At 36.4% G+C, this 16,795-nt stretch overlaps 3 protein-coding genes across 4 annotated transcripts in view; 2 read left to right on the top strand and 1 right to left on the bottom strand.

Annotated features, from left to right (window-relative positions):
- LOC139135784 (protein SSUH2 homolog) overlaps positions 1–2,952 on the top strand; it is a 31,198-nt gene extending 28,246 nt beyond the window's left edge. The window contains exon 11 of the mRNA XM_070703483.1: positions 714–2,952. Within this exon, the coding sequence (XP_070559584.1) occupies positions 714–854 (141 nt within the window). The 3' untranslated portion in view covers positions 855–2,952. The remainder of the gene's footprint in view (positions 1–713) is intronic.
- A 1,752-nt stretch (positions 2,953–4,704) lies between these two features.
- LOC139135783 (protein SSUH2 homolog) overlaps positions 4,705–16,795 on the top strand; it is a 30,119-nt gene continuing 18,028 nt past the window's right edge. Inside the window, exon 1 of one of the 2 annotated variants that reach the window (XM_070703481.1) lies at positions 4,705–4,899. In XM_070703481.1, coding sequence (XP_070559582.1) covers positions 4,866–4,899 — 34 coding nt within the window. In that variant the 5' untranslated portion in view covers positions 4,705–4,865. Of the gene's footprint in view, positions 4,900–7,076; positions 7,245–16,795 lie in introns of those variants that run through there. The other variant, XM_070703480.1, reaches the window with a different exon arrangement.
- Positions 13,501–16,751, bottom strand: LOC139136005 (uncharacterized). Its single transcript, XM_070703825.1, has 3 exons — positions 16,501–16,751; positions 15,844–15,906; positions 13,501–15,234 (listed from the first exon to the last, which is right to left on the bottom strand). The coding sequence occupies exons 1-3, from the start codon at positions 16,501–16,503 to the stop codon at positions 13,501–13,503; spliced, it is 1,800 nt and encodes a 599-aa protein (XP_070559926.1). The 5' UTR covers positions 16,504–16,751.

Raw genomic sequence — 16,795 nt, 5'->3', positions numbered from 1 at the left:
GTAAGGTCAAAATCAAAGTTGTATGTGACGTGTGACTTCATGCTGTCATGACTCAGAGATGTGTTTCTTGAGAAAAGACAGAGTAGATGACCTTGTGGACGACTTTTACGCACTTTTTATCAATCATTCAAAGACATTTGGTCTCAGTGTGCATCCATGCTCTTCCAACTTGTACATTAATGCAAGTAACGGTCTTGGCTATCCCGGGTGATAACTTAAGCTTTCTCTGGTGTTTGTATTTATTAAGGTGGGACTTTAATGTGGTGCTTTCCGGCTGATACCTGACTTGTATTTTCGGTGGTAGGCCATTGCACATCATGTTTGTCACCAATTGGGAGTGCACAAGCCCATTCCCTTAGCACTGTGTTGTCTGTCCTCACTATACATGTAGTTCCAGTTTTACAATACACCACTGTCCATTCATCAATTTTTTTGTCAGATATTATTTCTATTAAAATGGTCAATTAATCTGGAATATAAGATTCTGGTAAATTACTTTCCCACACAAGTGGATATGGCAATTTCTCTGTAGTTTAATGGATCTACTTTGGAATCAGATTTATGTATAGGTACTATTAGGCCAATCTTCCATGAACTGGGAATCTTAGCTGAAGAAAATACCATATTCAATTATTTCTTACATTTCATTGCAGAGTGTATCTTCTGCCAAAGATTTTTTAAAATTTCAACACAATGTGTATTTCTATTTACAGAGACACACAGTAAGGGCTGTACCTATTTCTGAGGTTCATTGGACGTGGCAGACTTCAGGAAGCAGGTTTTGGGTTTATGGACAAGAGAGAAAAGTTCATGTCCCGAAGTATGCCAAGAAATATTGCTGTGGTGTGTTTTGAGTTGGACATGAAAGCTTATCCTCAGAAATGCTGCTGTGGTTGTGTTATCCTATAGTGCACAGTATACTCAGGGTTTTTTTAATTTTGATACTTTAAATATTAAGTTATATTACTAAATATAGTGAATAGCATAACAGTTGTATAATAGTACTTTTTGTACCAGTATTTATCTTGATCTTGACAAAGTGGAGGAATGTTATCATGTGAGTGACTATTAACCAACAGAAGAAAAACAACATCGGAAGAGCATACTAAACAGGGGATGGAGACACTGTCTCTACAAAACTTGTCAGTGGCTCCATGGACTTGCTGTGAATAATCACTACAAATATAAACATTTCTTGACAATATCAGATGAAATGTAAGAACAAATTGGATATGTGAGATCGTCATTGATACCGGGCTACTCTGAAATGTTTGGAATGTACAATTGGAATTAATGTCGTGACATTGCCTTTTAGTCCCCACAGACACCATCCAGGGGGACTTAAAGGTTTGGTCATGTTCGTGCATCGGTGTGTGTGTGCGTACGTCCGTTCAGGCAGATATCTTAGAGATGCCTGGAGCGATTTCATTCGAATTTGGTACAAGGATTAATTCCTATGTCATACATGTGCACGTCGATTCGTTCTGTGATCCGATCAGAAATACCCCAGCAAATTTGATGAAACTTGGTACAGATTTTTACCACACAGCCTCATAATAATGTACAAAAACACTCAGCAGTGAATGTGAAATAATTGCTAATTTGCATATGTAATGAACTTTCTAATTAGTGGGCCACTCCAGAAATACCACATCAAATTTTATGAAACGTGGTACCGATGTTGTTCTCTCAGTACTGTAAGACTGTACGAAGGATATTAAGCAGTATCATGTCAATTAATTGCTAATTTGCATATTTGATGAACTTTCAGAATTAGTGTGGAATGTCTAGAAATGCTGCATTAAATTTGATGAAACTTGGCACAACCTTTCATCTTTTGGTAGTTAAATGGTGTGCATAGATATGTAGTAGTATCATGTCAATTAACTGCTGATTTGCATATTTAATGAATTTTCGTAATTAGGCTGATATGTCAAGAAATGGTTAATCAAATTTCATGAAACTTGGTACATATGTTGAGTTCACATTGCTTTAACTTTGAATAAAGACAATTAGCAGTGTCATGTTATTTAAATCTTAAGTTACATATTTAATGAACTTTCCTAATTAGAGTGATATGTCCAGAAATACTTCATCAAATTTGATGAAACTTGGTACAGATGTTGATCTCACAATGCTGTAATACAATTCATTGACACTTGTAGCAGTATCATGTATGAAATGTGGCACAGGTGAAAATCTTTCAGTGTTATAATAGAATGCAAAAATGTTTGGCAACATCGTCTCGATGAATTTTTTGACTTATTTAATGACCTTTTTGTAATTTGGTTGGCAGTAGTATTGGTTTTATATTTTCACCGCCATGGAACTCATTCTTAATCAAGCACCCAATTAATTAACAGGACTCTATCCTCTGCAAGACCTTCTGTGTAATCAAAGTACCAATTAACAAGTGGGGACTGTCATCAAAGATGACTTGTTTTACATAATTTTTGTGTGAAATTTCAGTACATGTGTGCACCTGTCCTTTGACCACAATTATGATGTTACTGTCCGTGGTATCTTTCAATAATGTGTTCAATAATGAGCACAAGTCCACATAGGCTGAAATTGCTGGTATAAATTGTAATGATATAAAGAATAGTTTTGATAAGATTTTAGCAAAATAGTCTAGAATTGCTATAGAGGAAAGGGCATTGAAAAGTTTCAATATCCCCAGTGTTTTTTAATACATTATAAAATTGTCAGTGTGGTTGTAAAAACAAAACATGTATCCCACAGAAAACAATTCTTTGAAGGTTGCAATTTTGCCTTTGAATATAAACTTTTTGTACTATGAACTTGTTACGGCAAAAAAAGCAAGATTACTTTCTTGTTATATTTGTAATAGACAGCACTGTTGACTGGAGACATAAATAATATACTGAAAGACACTTTGCAAAAAATATTCCATGTGAAATTTACCTTTATTAAATATGTGATGCTTTTCAACTTCTTGGTTATTGTTCATGGTATAACTGTGTGAGGATAATTTTTTGGCCTCTTTAGAAGTCTCTCTCTCTCTCTCTCTCTGAGTCCACTCAGAGGTGATGAATTTAATCAAATTAGGTTGGATATATATGATTTTTGTTTGATGAATATTTTAAAGAACCTCTCACAAATATTTTAACTGTCATATGATTAAGAGAAAAGGTGGGGTGGTGTGCACCTCTAAACTGAAAGATTTAAACTTTTTCTCAAGCTTTCCCTAAGGAAGCCTATGATGATTGTTTTCAAACTTCAAGTTTCCTGTAGGATCCATTGGATGAGTTGATTCACAACAGTTGAGATAATAAGGCTCAGAATTCAGGGCTGTAGCCTGCTCAAAACACCATGGGAGGCAGAATCTTGGATTTGAGTCATTTACATACTGACCATGAAAAATTTCAGAGGGTGGGTGAGTCTTATTATTGTTTGTGTAAACCACTGTACTCAAGAAACTTGATAATGCTTGCATATGTTATTCTGGACCATTTTAGCAGTGATATTGAGGTAGTATTCGCTTTGCTCAAACTTTCTTAGTGAAACTTTCAACCATTCTCTTATCAAATGAGGAATAAAAATTGGGTGTCACCATGCAAATTTTGGTACTAGAGAGACATATTACCAAAGATTCCCCGATATTTGACATTCAATATGGCAACCATCCCTGTGTTAACTGTATGGAGAAAAATCAAATTTTTGAAAAATAAGACTCTGAAAATTTTTCTCACTCCAAAAGCTTGAGCTCTCAACAAGTGGTAGATAAGAATAGAATTGATAACATTTGAAGGCCCGAATATCTGTCCCCGAGTCACCTTCTCCCCACTTTGAATGACATCTTGCAGAAAGATATAATGTAACAGAACATCATCAGTTATAATTACTAAACTATGCCAATATTTAGACTGGCTCCAAGGCATGGACTACAAACAAGTCAAGGGAAAACAAAATTTCAAGGTAAATTAATCAACAGTCAAAACATTAACGATCACAGCAATATATATAAGGTTTATGCGTGATTCCCCGTTGTGTAATTCACCAGAGTTCAATGCTACCTGCTTCAAAAGCTAATCTCAACCTTTCTGGTAGATAAATACAATATCTCTCTTCGACAAATGATCGCTGATGGCATCGGTGACATTGGGCCTTAGTTACCACTACCTATCTGACTTACAGATTGATATATGGCGGGTGCCACATGTGGGGCAGGATGCGCTTACTATTTTCGAAACACCTGACATCACTTCTTGGTCTTCTGGCCAGAGGTCCATATATCTTTATTTCATGAATGTGACTTTGTTTGTGTACCGTCTATTTACTGTCTGTTCTGTGCTGTTTTTTGTCTATGTTTACAACTATTGTCTTACGAATTCTGACCTAATGTCATTGTATTATGGATTGGTATGATTGCGATTATTTTTTTTTCACCGAAAGCTTTGATGAAACAATATTTTCTATCGAATTTTATGTAATCAGCATGTAAAGGGCGCCCCCTAAATTCACTATGAGTTTACTTTCGCTGTTTGTAACTTAGTAACAAGCTCGGCCAGGCCCAGCAACGCACTGTGAGCTTATCGTATGTACAAAGGCACGCAGCGCCGATGCCGTGAAGAAGCCCGCGCAGCGCCCGGTCATGTTGTCATAAAACATGATTCATATCTTCCAGTATTGGAATTGTCTTGTGTGATTGTGTAATAGTGTCATACGTTTAATGTACTCATGATCAACAAGAATATAATATCGGCGGTTCAAATCACTGCAAAGAAGAAACTTGTAAATCCCCGGCTCTGATCTTGCTGCGCACTGCAGTTTCTTCGATCGTGTGCACCAATACTTACAAGCCGAAATCTATCCAACGGCATCCCCGGGGCCTACATCAACCCATGACACAAGCGTCTGCTCCTCCCTATGATCCAGGTAAGTCTACGGTGGAAATATGGTACACTCAGTGTGACATTTTTCGGACAGGGTAGTGAATTTCGCCCAAAGTCGTTTCATAAATGACCAGCAATACGAAATCTTATTACCATACCTTTCGAAACTTTATTGTGGTTATCCTCAAACTCAGTTGATATGACGGGAGTGGTATTTCGGGGTCAAAGTTGCCAAAGTTTTGACCCCATGTTGAAGGCGTAATAATCGGACTGCAATCCCAGAAATCGGACGTCGTGTTTGGAATGTGATTAGGAGCTAAGTATTGATAATTTGAAACTTCAAACCACCGATTATTAATTTCGATGTGTTTAGAAAACTGTATATAAGAATATTTTATGATAATTAGTTAATCCATGGACGACTCAACTATATTTCGACGTGTATAGCGCTTAGATATCGGACACGGGCTGTCTCTCTGTGTGTTGCTTTCGGCACCTTGTATCGTACGGTGTGGCTAACTTCGCTAAGTTTGTTCAGCGAGTATTACTTATAATTGTTTCCATTGCATATTTTGTTTGTATTAGAATCGCACAGGCATTATTTAATAAAAATGGCGAGTATATTTCATCGTATGGAATTATTTACCTGTCAAGGTTTTACGCAGTAAGTCACTTACTACGTTTACACAATTATGCTAAATATTGTCTGTCCGAAAACTTGTTCACTTCTTACGTTCATTAAATGTACTTTTTTTTCTAGAAATAACTGCGCAGTTTTCGTTAAAACTATATGCAATCGTAGCGAACAATGGAAAGAATATTTTCAAAATCATTATTCTCCCCCACATTCAAAATTCAATGCTAAATCAGGACTTTTGTCAAAATTTCAGCTACTTGACCTGACGGCAGTATGTTGACAGTATCACTGACGCGGTATCAGACGACAATTTGTGACCGCCGCTCTTAGTGCCCTACATCAGTCTGATCGATTAACCATATTAGGAGTTGTGCTATTTGCATAAAAATTTGCATGCATTAATATGTAGAACACGCCAGATCCAATTGCCACCGCTGGATCTAGGTCATTTCCCGCCTTTTGTCATTCAGATTTAGTGACCCGAGTTCTCACATAAATTACGAGGTCAAAATAAAGTGGGCGGTGTTTTCTTACTCATGTTTTCAGTTCACAAGACTCTAACGTAGTTTCGTGTAAAATTCTACCAAAATTCACCGATGCTTTTTAGAACAAGGAAAAATTGTTTTGGCGGACTTCGAATAAACTATGTCCTACACGTCCCCCTTCCTTTGGCGCGAATTTGCCTGTCGTCAGAATGTTTTCAAATTTTCGTCGATCGTCTGCAGTCTGCCGTTTGCTGTACAGCAAGTCATCACGCATCGACACATCTCTGTAGTGAAATCTGTGAGTGGAGCTGAGAAATGCCGAAAATTATTATCTACGGTGTCCTGGCTGTAGGGATGGTGCATTATCGAGGCAATCTTACTGTCGGTGGAGTTTACAACCTTAAAAGGGAGTCTGACAACGCCTATGATGCGAAGGCAGTCGCAATTGTCACTAGCAGAACAGAGTCATGTCCCCCAGGCCAAATAGTTGGTCATTTGAAGCGAGACGCCGCACGATTGCTCGCGAGAGTAATCGATGCAAGGCTCGCTTCAAATGGCGTATACTATTTGAAACCGAAGGGACGTGGCTTTTTCCATTCCCGACATTACGGCGTCGTCCAGCGTTGTAACGTAGGATTCATAGTGAAGACGGACGGGAGATGTCGGTCGAGCCCGAGAGACCCTAGAGAACCAGGGCTTTAGGGTCAGTTGTACACATTAGTGTACTGACTTCGCCATCAAAACAAAACGGCCCTTTTGAGGGCCAGCATATATTCCAAAAAGAGATATCCCGTTACGTCATATGACCTATTTTTGTGCATTACGTGTTGAGGTTACGTCCATCTCTAACTGAGGGGGTACACTGTTTACAGTCTGAATGTAGTACATAGTACAAGCGATGCCCGAGTCAGCCACTGTCTATGTTATTGATAAATAAATACTAAACACACGCATGTTTTAGTGACGTTAGAAAAATCGTTGAGATCTAACATGGCAAGTATAAACGAAATCAGTTGTATAAAAACTTTGGAACTGACAACGGCCGGCGCTTCATGCACTGTACCGGCACCCATGACACTTTGCGGTGATCACATGGCCTGTCGAGTTCCCATAAGTAACGGATCTATTCGAGACATAAAATGCTGACATTTTGTACTGTTTCGGCGTATATTTGTTGATATTTACTGAATATGAGAGTTACCAAAAGCTTTAGAGACTCCTTTGCAAACAAGCTGGTGTCACTGTCAAGAAGTCATGTACGAAAAGGTCAGTAGCTTTATCCCGTGGTTGATGAACATTTTAGCTTGGTCGAAGATGTGTATGTTTTTAAAGGATGTTTGTGCTGATTTCAGATTTTCACTGATCAAAATATGAAGATGTTCAAAAAGATGCTCACTTTTCACATCCAACCCTAAACAAGCTAATAATGATGGCGTGTAGAGTTTTTTAGAAGTCCTCAAAGTCAGATGGATCTGGTATACTTGAAGTCTGCAAATCACTACTAGTAGTAGGTCAATACCAGGGTCAATACATATATTTTATATCACAATCCCATACAAGCTTTAACGAGTTTGTCATAATTCTTCCACAAGAATTGTAGTCTTAGGTATGAATACATTTTCATCAATCACAGCTAAGGCTATTTTAATAACAACAGTGATGCCAGATGCAATAGATTGACTATTAATTGACACAGGGTATTAAATTTAGATTTAACACTTAGTAGTTGACAACATATTATTATATCTCAATTTACCTGATATGACATTCATGCAATCTATATGCATTCCTGTGTGATAAATTGTACACCACTTCTTGCAGACTCTTGTATTCATATGATAGGTCCAGGTTTAAAAGAGTTGCAAAATGTTTTATTGATGATCTGATTAGTTTGAACAATCCTGGTATTTGTAGTTATCTCCATCACATCTATCCAGATAAATTATTAACAAACAACAGAAAGTGTCTGCATAGTGTCATACTTGGATCTGTGTTTTTAATTAAAGTTGATTGAAAATATTGTACAATAATTGTAAAATAATGTTGTAAGCTGTCTGACAAAGGGGACGAATTTTATTTTGAAATCATTAACTTTCCTAACATGATCAGAGATATTCCATCAGGTCCAGCTAATGGTGAATACATTTCACAATTCATGAAATACTGTATAGCTTGTGATTCATATGAAGACTCAGTGAGACACAGCTTTTTAGTCTTAAAGCTAGCGAGACAAGTATGTTTTCGCTTAAAAATTATAGGGGATCTTACATCCAAATATGACAAATCTGTTACTCAGATGACGAAAGACAGCATTTCTAGTTTTGACTCACGACAGTAAAGCACCTTAAAATTACTTTGTCACTTGAGTTCATCTTAATTGGTGTGTATATACCATGCTAGCAGGACACACTTAGGGACTGGTCAGTTTCTTTGGCCTGGGTTTGGTGGATTCAAGGGGGGGGGGCTCACCCTGGTTTTGCCTTTGGTGACAGGGGGGGGGTCATCATTTTATTAAAAAGGCCAATAAGGGTGGGGGTGCAATGTGTTTTTGAATTTTGATCCAGGTTAATACTTGCCTAAAATGCATTGTGTCTGCCACAAATTTCATCATTCAGTTCCATTTTTCGCGGGACATTTCTAGTTGGGAACGTACTATTAATAATCATACGTATTTTTCATCACGCCTGAGTTAAATATATCATACATGCATATGTCAGAGATATCTGTATGTTCAATATTTTTCAGTGCATCTGAGCGCATTACTTTAATGTATGAGACATTTTTCAGCATGCTCTTCCAGCTCATGACTTTACTATATCAAGCATGTATATCAGAGATATCAGGAAATTTCATATTTTTCAGCGTGCCCTTTCAGCGCCATATTTAATAAACCAGAGATGTATGTCAGAAAAATCTTGATGTTTGCTGAGTAAAAGTGCACCATTATGAAATCTGTAGTTCATATGAAAACCATGACAAATCATGATGTTAATGGTTGACATCCATCTCTGTACAACAGTTCAGTACATCTGGTTATGCATAGAAAGTGTGAAATACATTCACAGCTCATTCAAATTACTGTATTCAAAGATTTAAATTACCACTTTGAAATTCCTATCTTACAATATTTTAAAATTTCATTCAATTTATATTCCTGTTATTGATCTACCGTTATTGAATGGGGGGATTTGGAATAAGGGGTTCACACTGTGTTCAAAATTTGTAATGGGTGGGGGGGTCACCAGGTCAGCCAGTTTTTGACGTCAGCAAAAAACAATCACCCCCGGGCCCCCAGACTGTAAAACTCAGTCATGTGCAGGCGCTCCGTACCTCTGCCCCCGGGCGGAGGTACAGAGCACCCACAAATGACTGGGCTTTACAGTCTCCCCCCTCCCCCTCCCCCCGGCTGAAGAAACTGACTGGTCCTTACCCATTCTGAACACCTTTTCACAATTGATTTTGTCAATGGTTTTCAAGGTTTTTTATTTGTTTGTGTTTTTCATCAATTCCTTGACCATTGATTTACTTACCTTGATTAAGATTACTGGATTCAATTTGATGTCATAAAAGTATTTGTCTTATGTATTTTGTTGTGAGATAGGCACACATCGGATATATAACTAAACATTGATATAAATATTGCCTTATCAATCTAAGTCTAAATTTTCTGCAGTAGTTTTATCCGTAATCAGGTTTTTTCTTTTCCGTATATTCCATAATGCATGACAGACACAAACTAATGAATCTTTACTCTGTGTCAATAGATGCTTAAAATATAACAGAAGTTCATGCACCATAAAACTATGTGGTAAAGAAAAATAATATCACAAACAATATTTTAAAATTACACAAAACATGTAACTTTATTTTCTTCGTTGCACTTTATAATTTGCAGAAATACCACAAATAATAAAAAGCATTTATAAATATGAACACACCAAGAAAAATCTTATACATAATAAAATGAAAACTAACACCAAAAGTTATCGTCTAAAGTGACAAAACCACACAACTAATAAAAAGCTTGTCAGCTCTTTTGCAAATATCTGTCTTGAGGAAATATTTTAGAAATCTTTAAACTATTCTTTCACACAAAAATATGTAAAGAACATCTCACTGATGTTCGGTTAAACCTTGATTGTTGAGAGGATTAAGAATATCTTTGGATAAAGCTATAGATAGTGTCAATTAATATAAATTACAAGTTAAAATACATTTTGAGTTGAAGTCAATTACATTATAAATGATAATGTAAATTGTGAACTGCTTATACACATCAAAAGCTCTTAAGTTTCTTAATTTTTTACATCATGCTGCCATATGATCTGTAACAAGCCCAAGAATCAAATAGTGAGCATGGAATGATTTGGTGAGTTTGACTGCAAATCCTATCTTCATAAAGACTCTGATTTACAGTAAAGCTCAAAAAATCATTTCACATTCACCATCTTTATTTATACCTTCATGCTGCCATATGATCTGTAACAAGCCCAAGAATCAAATAGTGAGCATGGAATGATTTGGTGAGTTTGACTGCAAATCCTATCTTCATAAAGACTCTGATTTACAGTAAAGCTCAAAAAATCATTTCACATTCACCATCTTTATTTATACCTTCATGTTGCCATACGATCTGTAACAAGCCCAGGAATCAAATAGTGAGCATGGAATGATTTGGTGAGTATGACTGCAAATCCTATCTTCATAAAGACTCTGATTTACAGTAAAGCTCAAAAAATCATTTCACATTCACCATCTTTATTTATACTTCATGCTGCCATATGATCTGTAACAAGCCCAGGAATCAAATAGTGAGCATGGAATGATTTGGTGAGTTTGACTGCAAATCCTATCTTCATAAAGACTCTGATTTACAGTAAAGCAAAAATCATTTCACATTCACCATCTTTATTTATACCTTCATGCTGCCATATGATCTCTAACAAGCCCAGGAATCAAATAGTGAGCATGGAATGATTTGGTGAGTTTGACTGCAAATCCTATCTTCATAAAGACTCTGATTTACAGTAAAGCTCAAAAAATCATTTCACATTCACCATCTTCTCTACTCAACTGAGACTCAAATAAATACACTTGAAGGTAATGTACGGCAAATTTATCATTTAGAACCAATACTTGAAGATGAGGGAAATTAGTCATGATGCACCATGAGTTCAGGCAAAGGTTGTACAAAAACGGTGATGGACATACCCAAGCTCTAGCTATTCAAATGGAATCTTATGGTGAAGTCAATATTTTTTGTTTTCCTTTTTGCGGGGGTGGGGGGGGGGGGGGGGGGATGGGTATGTGTGGGTTGGGGGTGGGAATCATTTCAATCTTTGAGACAATGGTATTTCAGCCATGATGTCTCAGTTCTTATTTTGTACATCAACTCACTAGTCAAAAATCAAGACTAGAAGCAGTGATAGCAATGTTAACTGATCATAATGTAAGGTTTTAAACACTAGATGTGCATTGCGAAAAGAAAGTTAGATCTTTGAACCTTCAAGTTTCTGGTTGTGTTTCACCTACATAAATGCAAAAAATAAACAAAGGTTGTTGTAATTCAAAAAGTGGAATACACACATTGTATATTTTTTCGTTCAAGATAAAGCCAAAAAGGCAATAGAGCATGTCAGATAAAAACTTTTGTATTGATTGGAGTTAAAGAATTGTCAAAAATGAAAATACACTAAAAGTAATTGTCAAAAAATGAAAAATGCAAATAAAAGAGATGAACTTAAACTCACAAAACAAATCAACCATCTTTGAAACCAAATTTATCACCACAAAGAGAAATAAGTAGGCAAGCTAACATTCTGTAACAAAATATTGTTTAAAATGATCATTCAATACAATAGTTTCTCAGTAATAACTTCTCATGACATGACAAAGTATTTTAAACGTTGGATTAAAAATTACTCCCAAATGCTGATGAGATAAATTATTGCATGATGAAAATACAAAGATATACACAACGCAAAGGGAGAGTTAAATATAGCAAACCAGAGGATTACCCACAAAATTGAGGAAAAAAGTTGTGAAAATAAAAAAATAATATGAGCTACAATTCAGTAAAATAATAAATAAATAAAAAAACATAGATTAATGCAGTAACTTGATCACAACAAGGTTTCTGTCGGTCATGCTATTGTCAAAACGATTACACATATCACAGGATACATATCTATTTAATCCACAGCACATTTCTTTAACATTGAGCAACGTAAAATTACCATGATCGGGTGAGATTTTTATCCTATGGTCTCAGTTTCATATTAATGAATAAATATCATGATATAAACAAGTATCTGAGAAGAGATCTATAGCATCAGCATTTAGCATACCTACAGGCCACCACACTGCTCTAAAGAGGACGTATAATCATCTGCCAATTTTGAAGTTTAAAACGATTTCAGAGTTTTTTTCACACAAATCATTACATTGTTCTATTAAACATATTTGTAGGGAATGATTACTTATAAATGACTAAATATCATGTTAAGTAAACAAAGTGAACTAAGTACTTGAGCAGAGATAGATGGCATTAGCACTTAGCAAAATAAACATAAACAATACATACAGACCACTCCACTGTCCCAAAGAGGAAGTATAATCATCTGCCAATTTTGTATTTTGAAAAAATTTCAAACAGGATTTTTTTTGTGACAAAAACTATATTTGTAGGACATAATTACTTAAGGATATTTTTTTCTTATTGATCCCTCTCAAACTCAAAAATATCTACAATCGTGGTCTGTAACACTCGCAACGATGATGAAGCAGATCAAGCAGTTGTTTTTTTGTCATTGCAACCTTTAAATCTTGTTTTAAACTATGTTTATCATTTATTGGTAGATGTTCAATAATGTGTTCACATTCCTCTTTCAGTTTACGATTTGTTTTCCGTTCATCTTTTTCTGATTCCTCCCTTTCTGATGATGTTACAAATATGATTTCTTTTTTTGATGTTCCAGGATACTTACCCTGACATATGATGGATAAAATCTCATGTCGTCTTTTTTCAGCATTGTTGTTGAAATTGCCGATTTCTTCGTCCAGGGCAACTCCATAGATGTTAACTGGAGTACGGCCAGCCTGATACTTGACATAGATGTCTTTCTCAGTTTTCCAGCAGCCTTAAACTCACCAAGTCATCGGAGTAGCCAGGACGACTACATTCCAATGGCTCGGGGTTTGCAAGGCCAATTACTGAGAAGGCTTTCTCAGGCTGACCAGGTCATCATGCCTACTGCACACTGTGAGCCACTTACCTGAATCAGGCACTGGAGTAGCCCAGGCCTTGATGTTTTTATTGTACTCCTCCAGGATCGCATCCGCACCTTGATGAGTGTCGGGCCTGCCTGATCGTGATATGGCCTCAAACTGCTCTAATTCCTGCAGCAGAGCTGCTGGATATCTGGCACGGTCGATTTCATCATAAGCTTCAACCATTTGATAAATGGGATGATTTCGACCATGCCACAAGGTGCGGATAAGATGTCGTCCGGCTCGCAGTGTGTCAGCATCGTTGTTCCTTGTACCCTGGCGAAAGAGAAATATCCTCATGTAAATGTTGTAACAGAATGTTGTACATGAAATTCATGTGAGGGTCACTCACTGCAGCTGCACTCAACCAGCCAAGAAAACAACTGGTAGAGACATCAACAGTGGGGTTACTCACACGAAATTCATGTAGCAATTCACCCCACAGACAATCTCGAAATTTGCAAAGAAGGTCAAACGAAATGTGATGGTCAGAACACTTCTTCACAAATTCAAGAGATTTGTCTGAAGAGTAACCCTGTGAAATGGCAAAGTCCCTGTAAATCACGTCCCAATACATACTAACAAATGATTTGACGGCATTAATCTCCTCATGTAAGACCCCAGTTCTCAAAACAACCCATGAAAATTCCCCATTCACATCTTCTGAAAGTATTATCCTAATAATTATGTAGGGTAACCCGTCGCACCTGATTATCAACCATTCCCTCTGTTTTCTTTCCCCGGCCAAATTTTCATGGGACCTAATATTACCTACTTTGGCGATATGATTTAGAACTTCTTTGACTGATTCTACTGTGTTTGGATTTACAAATTTGGGATGAATTACATAAATTTCAGCTTTGTCAGGGGCCCCGTTTGTTGATTTGACAATTTTCACAGATTGCTCACCTGAGTGCTTGGTGATGACCTCGCCTGTGCACTCATGGAACACCAGAGACTGCTTCCTCCTGTTTCTCTTTACTGGTGTTATGTAGGTACTGGTGTTCCTTTTCTGGGCAGCCTTCCTATACTTGCCCATCCAAACACCACAAGATCTACATTTAAGAATTTTTGACTTACCTTCTGTGTGGTGTTTGAATAGGCATTTTGGGCAGATAACTGTATTTTCTGTCTGTTGTCGTTTGTCAATGTGTACGTCTATGTCATCTGTCTGTTTTGTTTGATCATAAGAGACTGCATCATACAAAAATAAAGAACTTAAATAGGAAGACAGAGCCTCATCAGCAATGACACTAAACTTGTCACACTCACTTTCTTCCTTGGTGATAATATCAGCGGCTGAGACTGGCAGCCACTGACTTGGTTTCAACTGTGGTTGATATTGGATTGTGGAACCCTTATCTAACTGTGAAACAATAATATTTGTAAAAATATCTAAGGTAACATTATTTCCATTTCTATTTATATAATTCTTCGCAATGCGCTGTTCGTTATCAAAACTGAACTCAATTAATCCCTCTGGTGCATCTTTAAACTTAAAGTCCCCCTTAAAAAGAATATTATTTACCGTGTCATAACACGGCCCTGCTGAAACATGACCAATTAAGTCAACAGCAAGACGACTTCCGGTTATAGAATACAGAACAACTTGTATGGCAGCCATAAAACCACTTACAAACCTGGGGTGGCGAGCAGCATAAATCAGATCAATGGCATGGGCTAGGTACTGTTTTCCCTCTAGTAAACCTGTACTAGGCATGCAGATCTCCTTGAGAAAAGAAACCAAAACAGGATTCCGTTCAGACAAAAGGTCTCCAAGATCAATATCACTCAGATTTTGAACAGAATACCTATCTTGGTTCCTACTAAGGAGATGTGCATGCTCATATATGGCCTTATTTTCTCTTCTTGCTATCTCTTTTACAGCTTCTATTCGTGATTCTTGGGTCTTGTACAGATCTGACAGAGCTTTCCTCAAACGCCTGACTTCTTCTTCCAGTTCACTACATCTAAGACATTTCACATTCTGTAAATAAAATGAAAATAAAGAGACAGTTTTAATATTAAAAATTGAAATTATTAGAGACAATACATAGCCATCTGCAATTTGTACACATCAAAATTAATTGCAAATGTTAGGAAACACATCCTTATGTCATTATTAACATAGTGTCTTACTCTAGGTAATCAAACTACACTTCTTAAAAGATTTTAGCTCTGATGCACCATTTACTACGACTGATTATTTTACGGACCAACCTGAGATTTTATCTGCCACGATATTATGTCTAATCCATCATGTGCCCTTCTTTTGACTAGTAGATACTTTTCCCCGCCAAAAGTGAAAAGTGCTTTTTCTATGGGAAACCTCGCCCTCCCCTAATCAGAGACATTGGTTCCATCAACATAGGCACTTCACATCCATGGACTCTATACACAGTCTCTCTCCCAAGTGTTATGTTTCACTGCTATATCGCCACAATCTATTATTCATTTCGTAATAAAGTAGTCATATATAGTATTAGACAATTTCGTCTCCCGACTGATTTCTTAGAAATAGTCATATTCAGCCCAGCAGAAACAGAAAATGGTTCATAACAAAAACGTCAACTGTAAACTAACTGATCATACATACTTTTTCAGTCTTTGCATTTATTGGCAGTTTCTGCATCCCACCTGCATCACCTTCTGCTACATACTATAAATAAAAAGAGTGTAATTTTAAGTGATCACATTACACAAAAATGGATATACCATTGTCTTTACCATGCAGAATCTAACTCTTTTTAGAGTATTACTATGGTAAGTGAAAAGTTAATCATCAAATCATAGTAAAATAAAAAGGCAATTTGTAAATTTACTCTAGGTTTGCAGACTGCAATACAGAAGTGAATCTAAGAAGAAAAACTTTTCTTCTATGGCAATTTTTCTTACTGCGCAAATATATCTAAAAATGATTAATTGTATTAGTACAATCATTATATCTTTTTGTTCGATTAAATTGTCATCAAAGTCAATTCCACCAAACAAACTTTTAATTCCTAATCATAATTGTAAGTATAATATTGAAAGTAGAAGTATGCATTTATTATGTAAGGACGATAAAATGAAAATATCAACATGGACAAATTTCAAGCAAAGAAATCATTAAGCTTCATGTGTAATAAAAAACAAAAAAAAAATGTCTGAAAGTTGATCAAGAGGAGATATGACTCATTACTGACTCTTATCTTTATGTGTAGAGGAAAAAAATATCAGAATATACCAGCAGGAGGACATAATGTTGACTTACCATATCTGATGAAGAGTGGTCACGCGGTAACCCACTTTCTGTTGATATCTACAGAGAGAGAGAAAGCGTTACTGTTATTGTTGAGCAACTGCAGCATTTCTATTCTGTGGCTCTGAAACTTCACATTGACATCACAACATGATGCAATATTCATGTTCACACAATCAGGTTGTAACCAAAGTTAAAGAATTCACTTTTTGAAGCTAAATTATTCCGATATATGTTCTGTTTGTTCATTTTTAAATAATTAAAATGCTGTAACATGGTAAAGTGAAGAATTTATAGACAAAACGAA

The sequence above is a fragment of the Ptychodera flava genome, chromosome 6, assembly GCF_041260155.1.
Source record: "Ptychodera flava strain L36383 chromosome 6, AS_Pfla_20210202, whole genome shotgun sequence".
Lineage (NCBI taxonomy): Eukaryota > Metazoa > Hemichordata > Enteropneusta > Ptychoderidae > Ptychodera > Ptychodera flava.
Note: the sequence above shows the minus strand (reverse complement) of the source record. Positions and strands in the feature narration are given on the sequence as shown.

Excerpts from the sequence above, each read along its gene's own strand:
- LOC139136005 (XM_070703825.1), bottom strand. Across the intron at positions 15,235-15,843 it reads TAAATGCAAAGACTGAAAAA|AATGTGAAATGTCTTAGATG; the intron begins GTATGTATGATC and ends TTTTATTTACAG.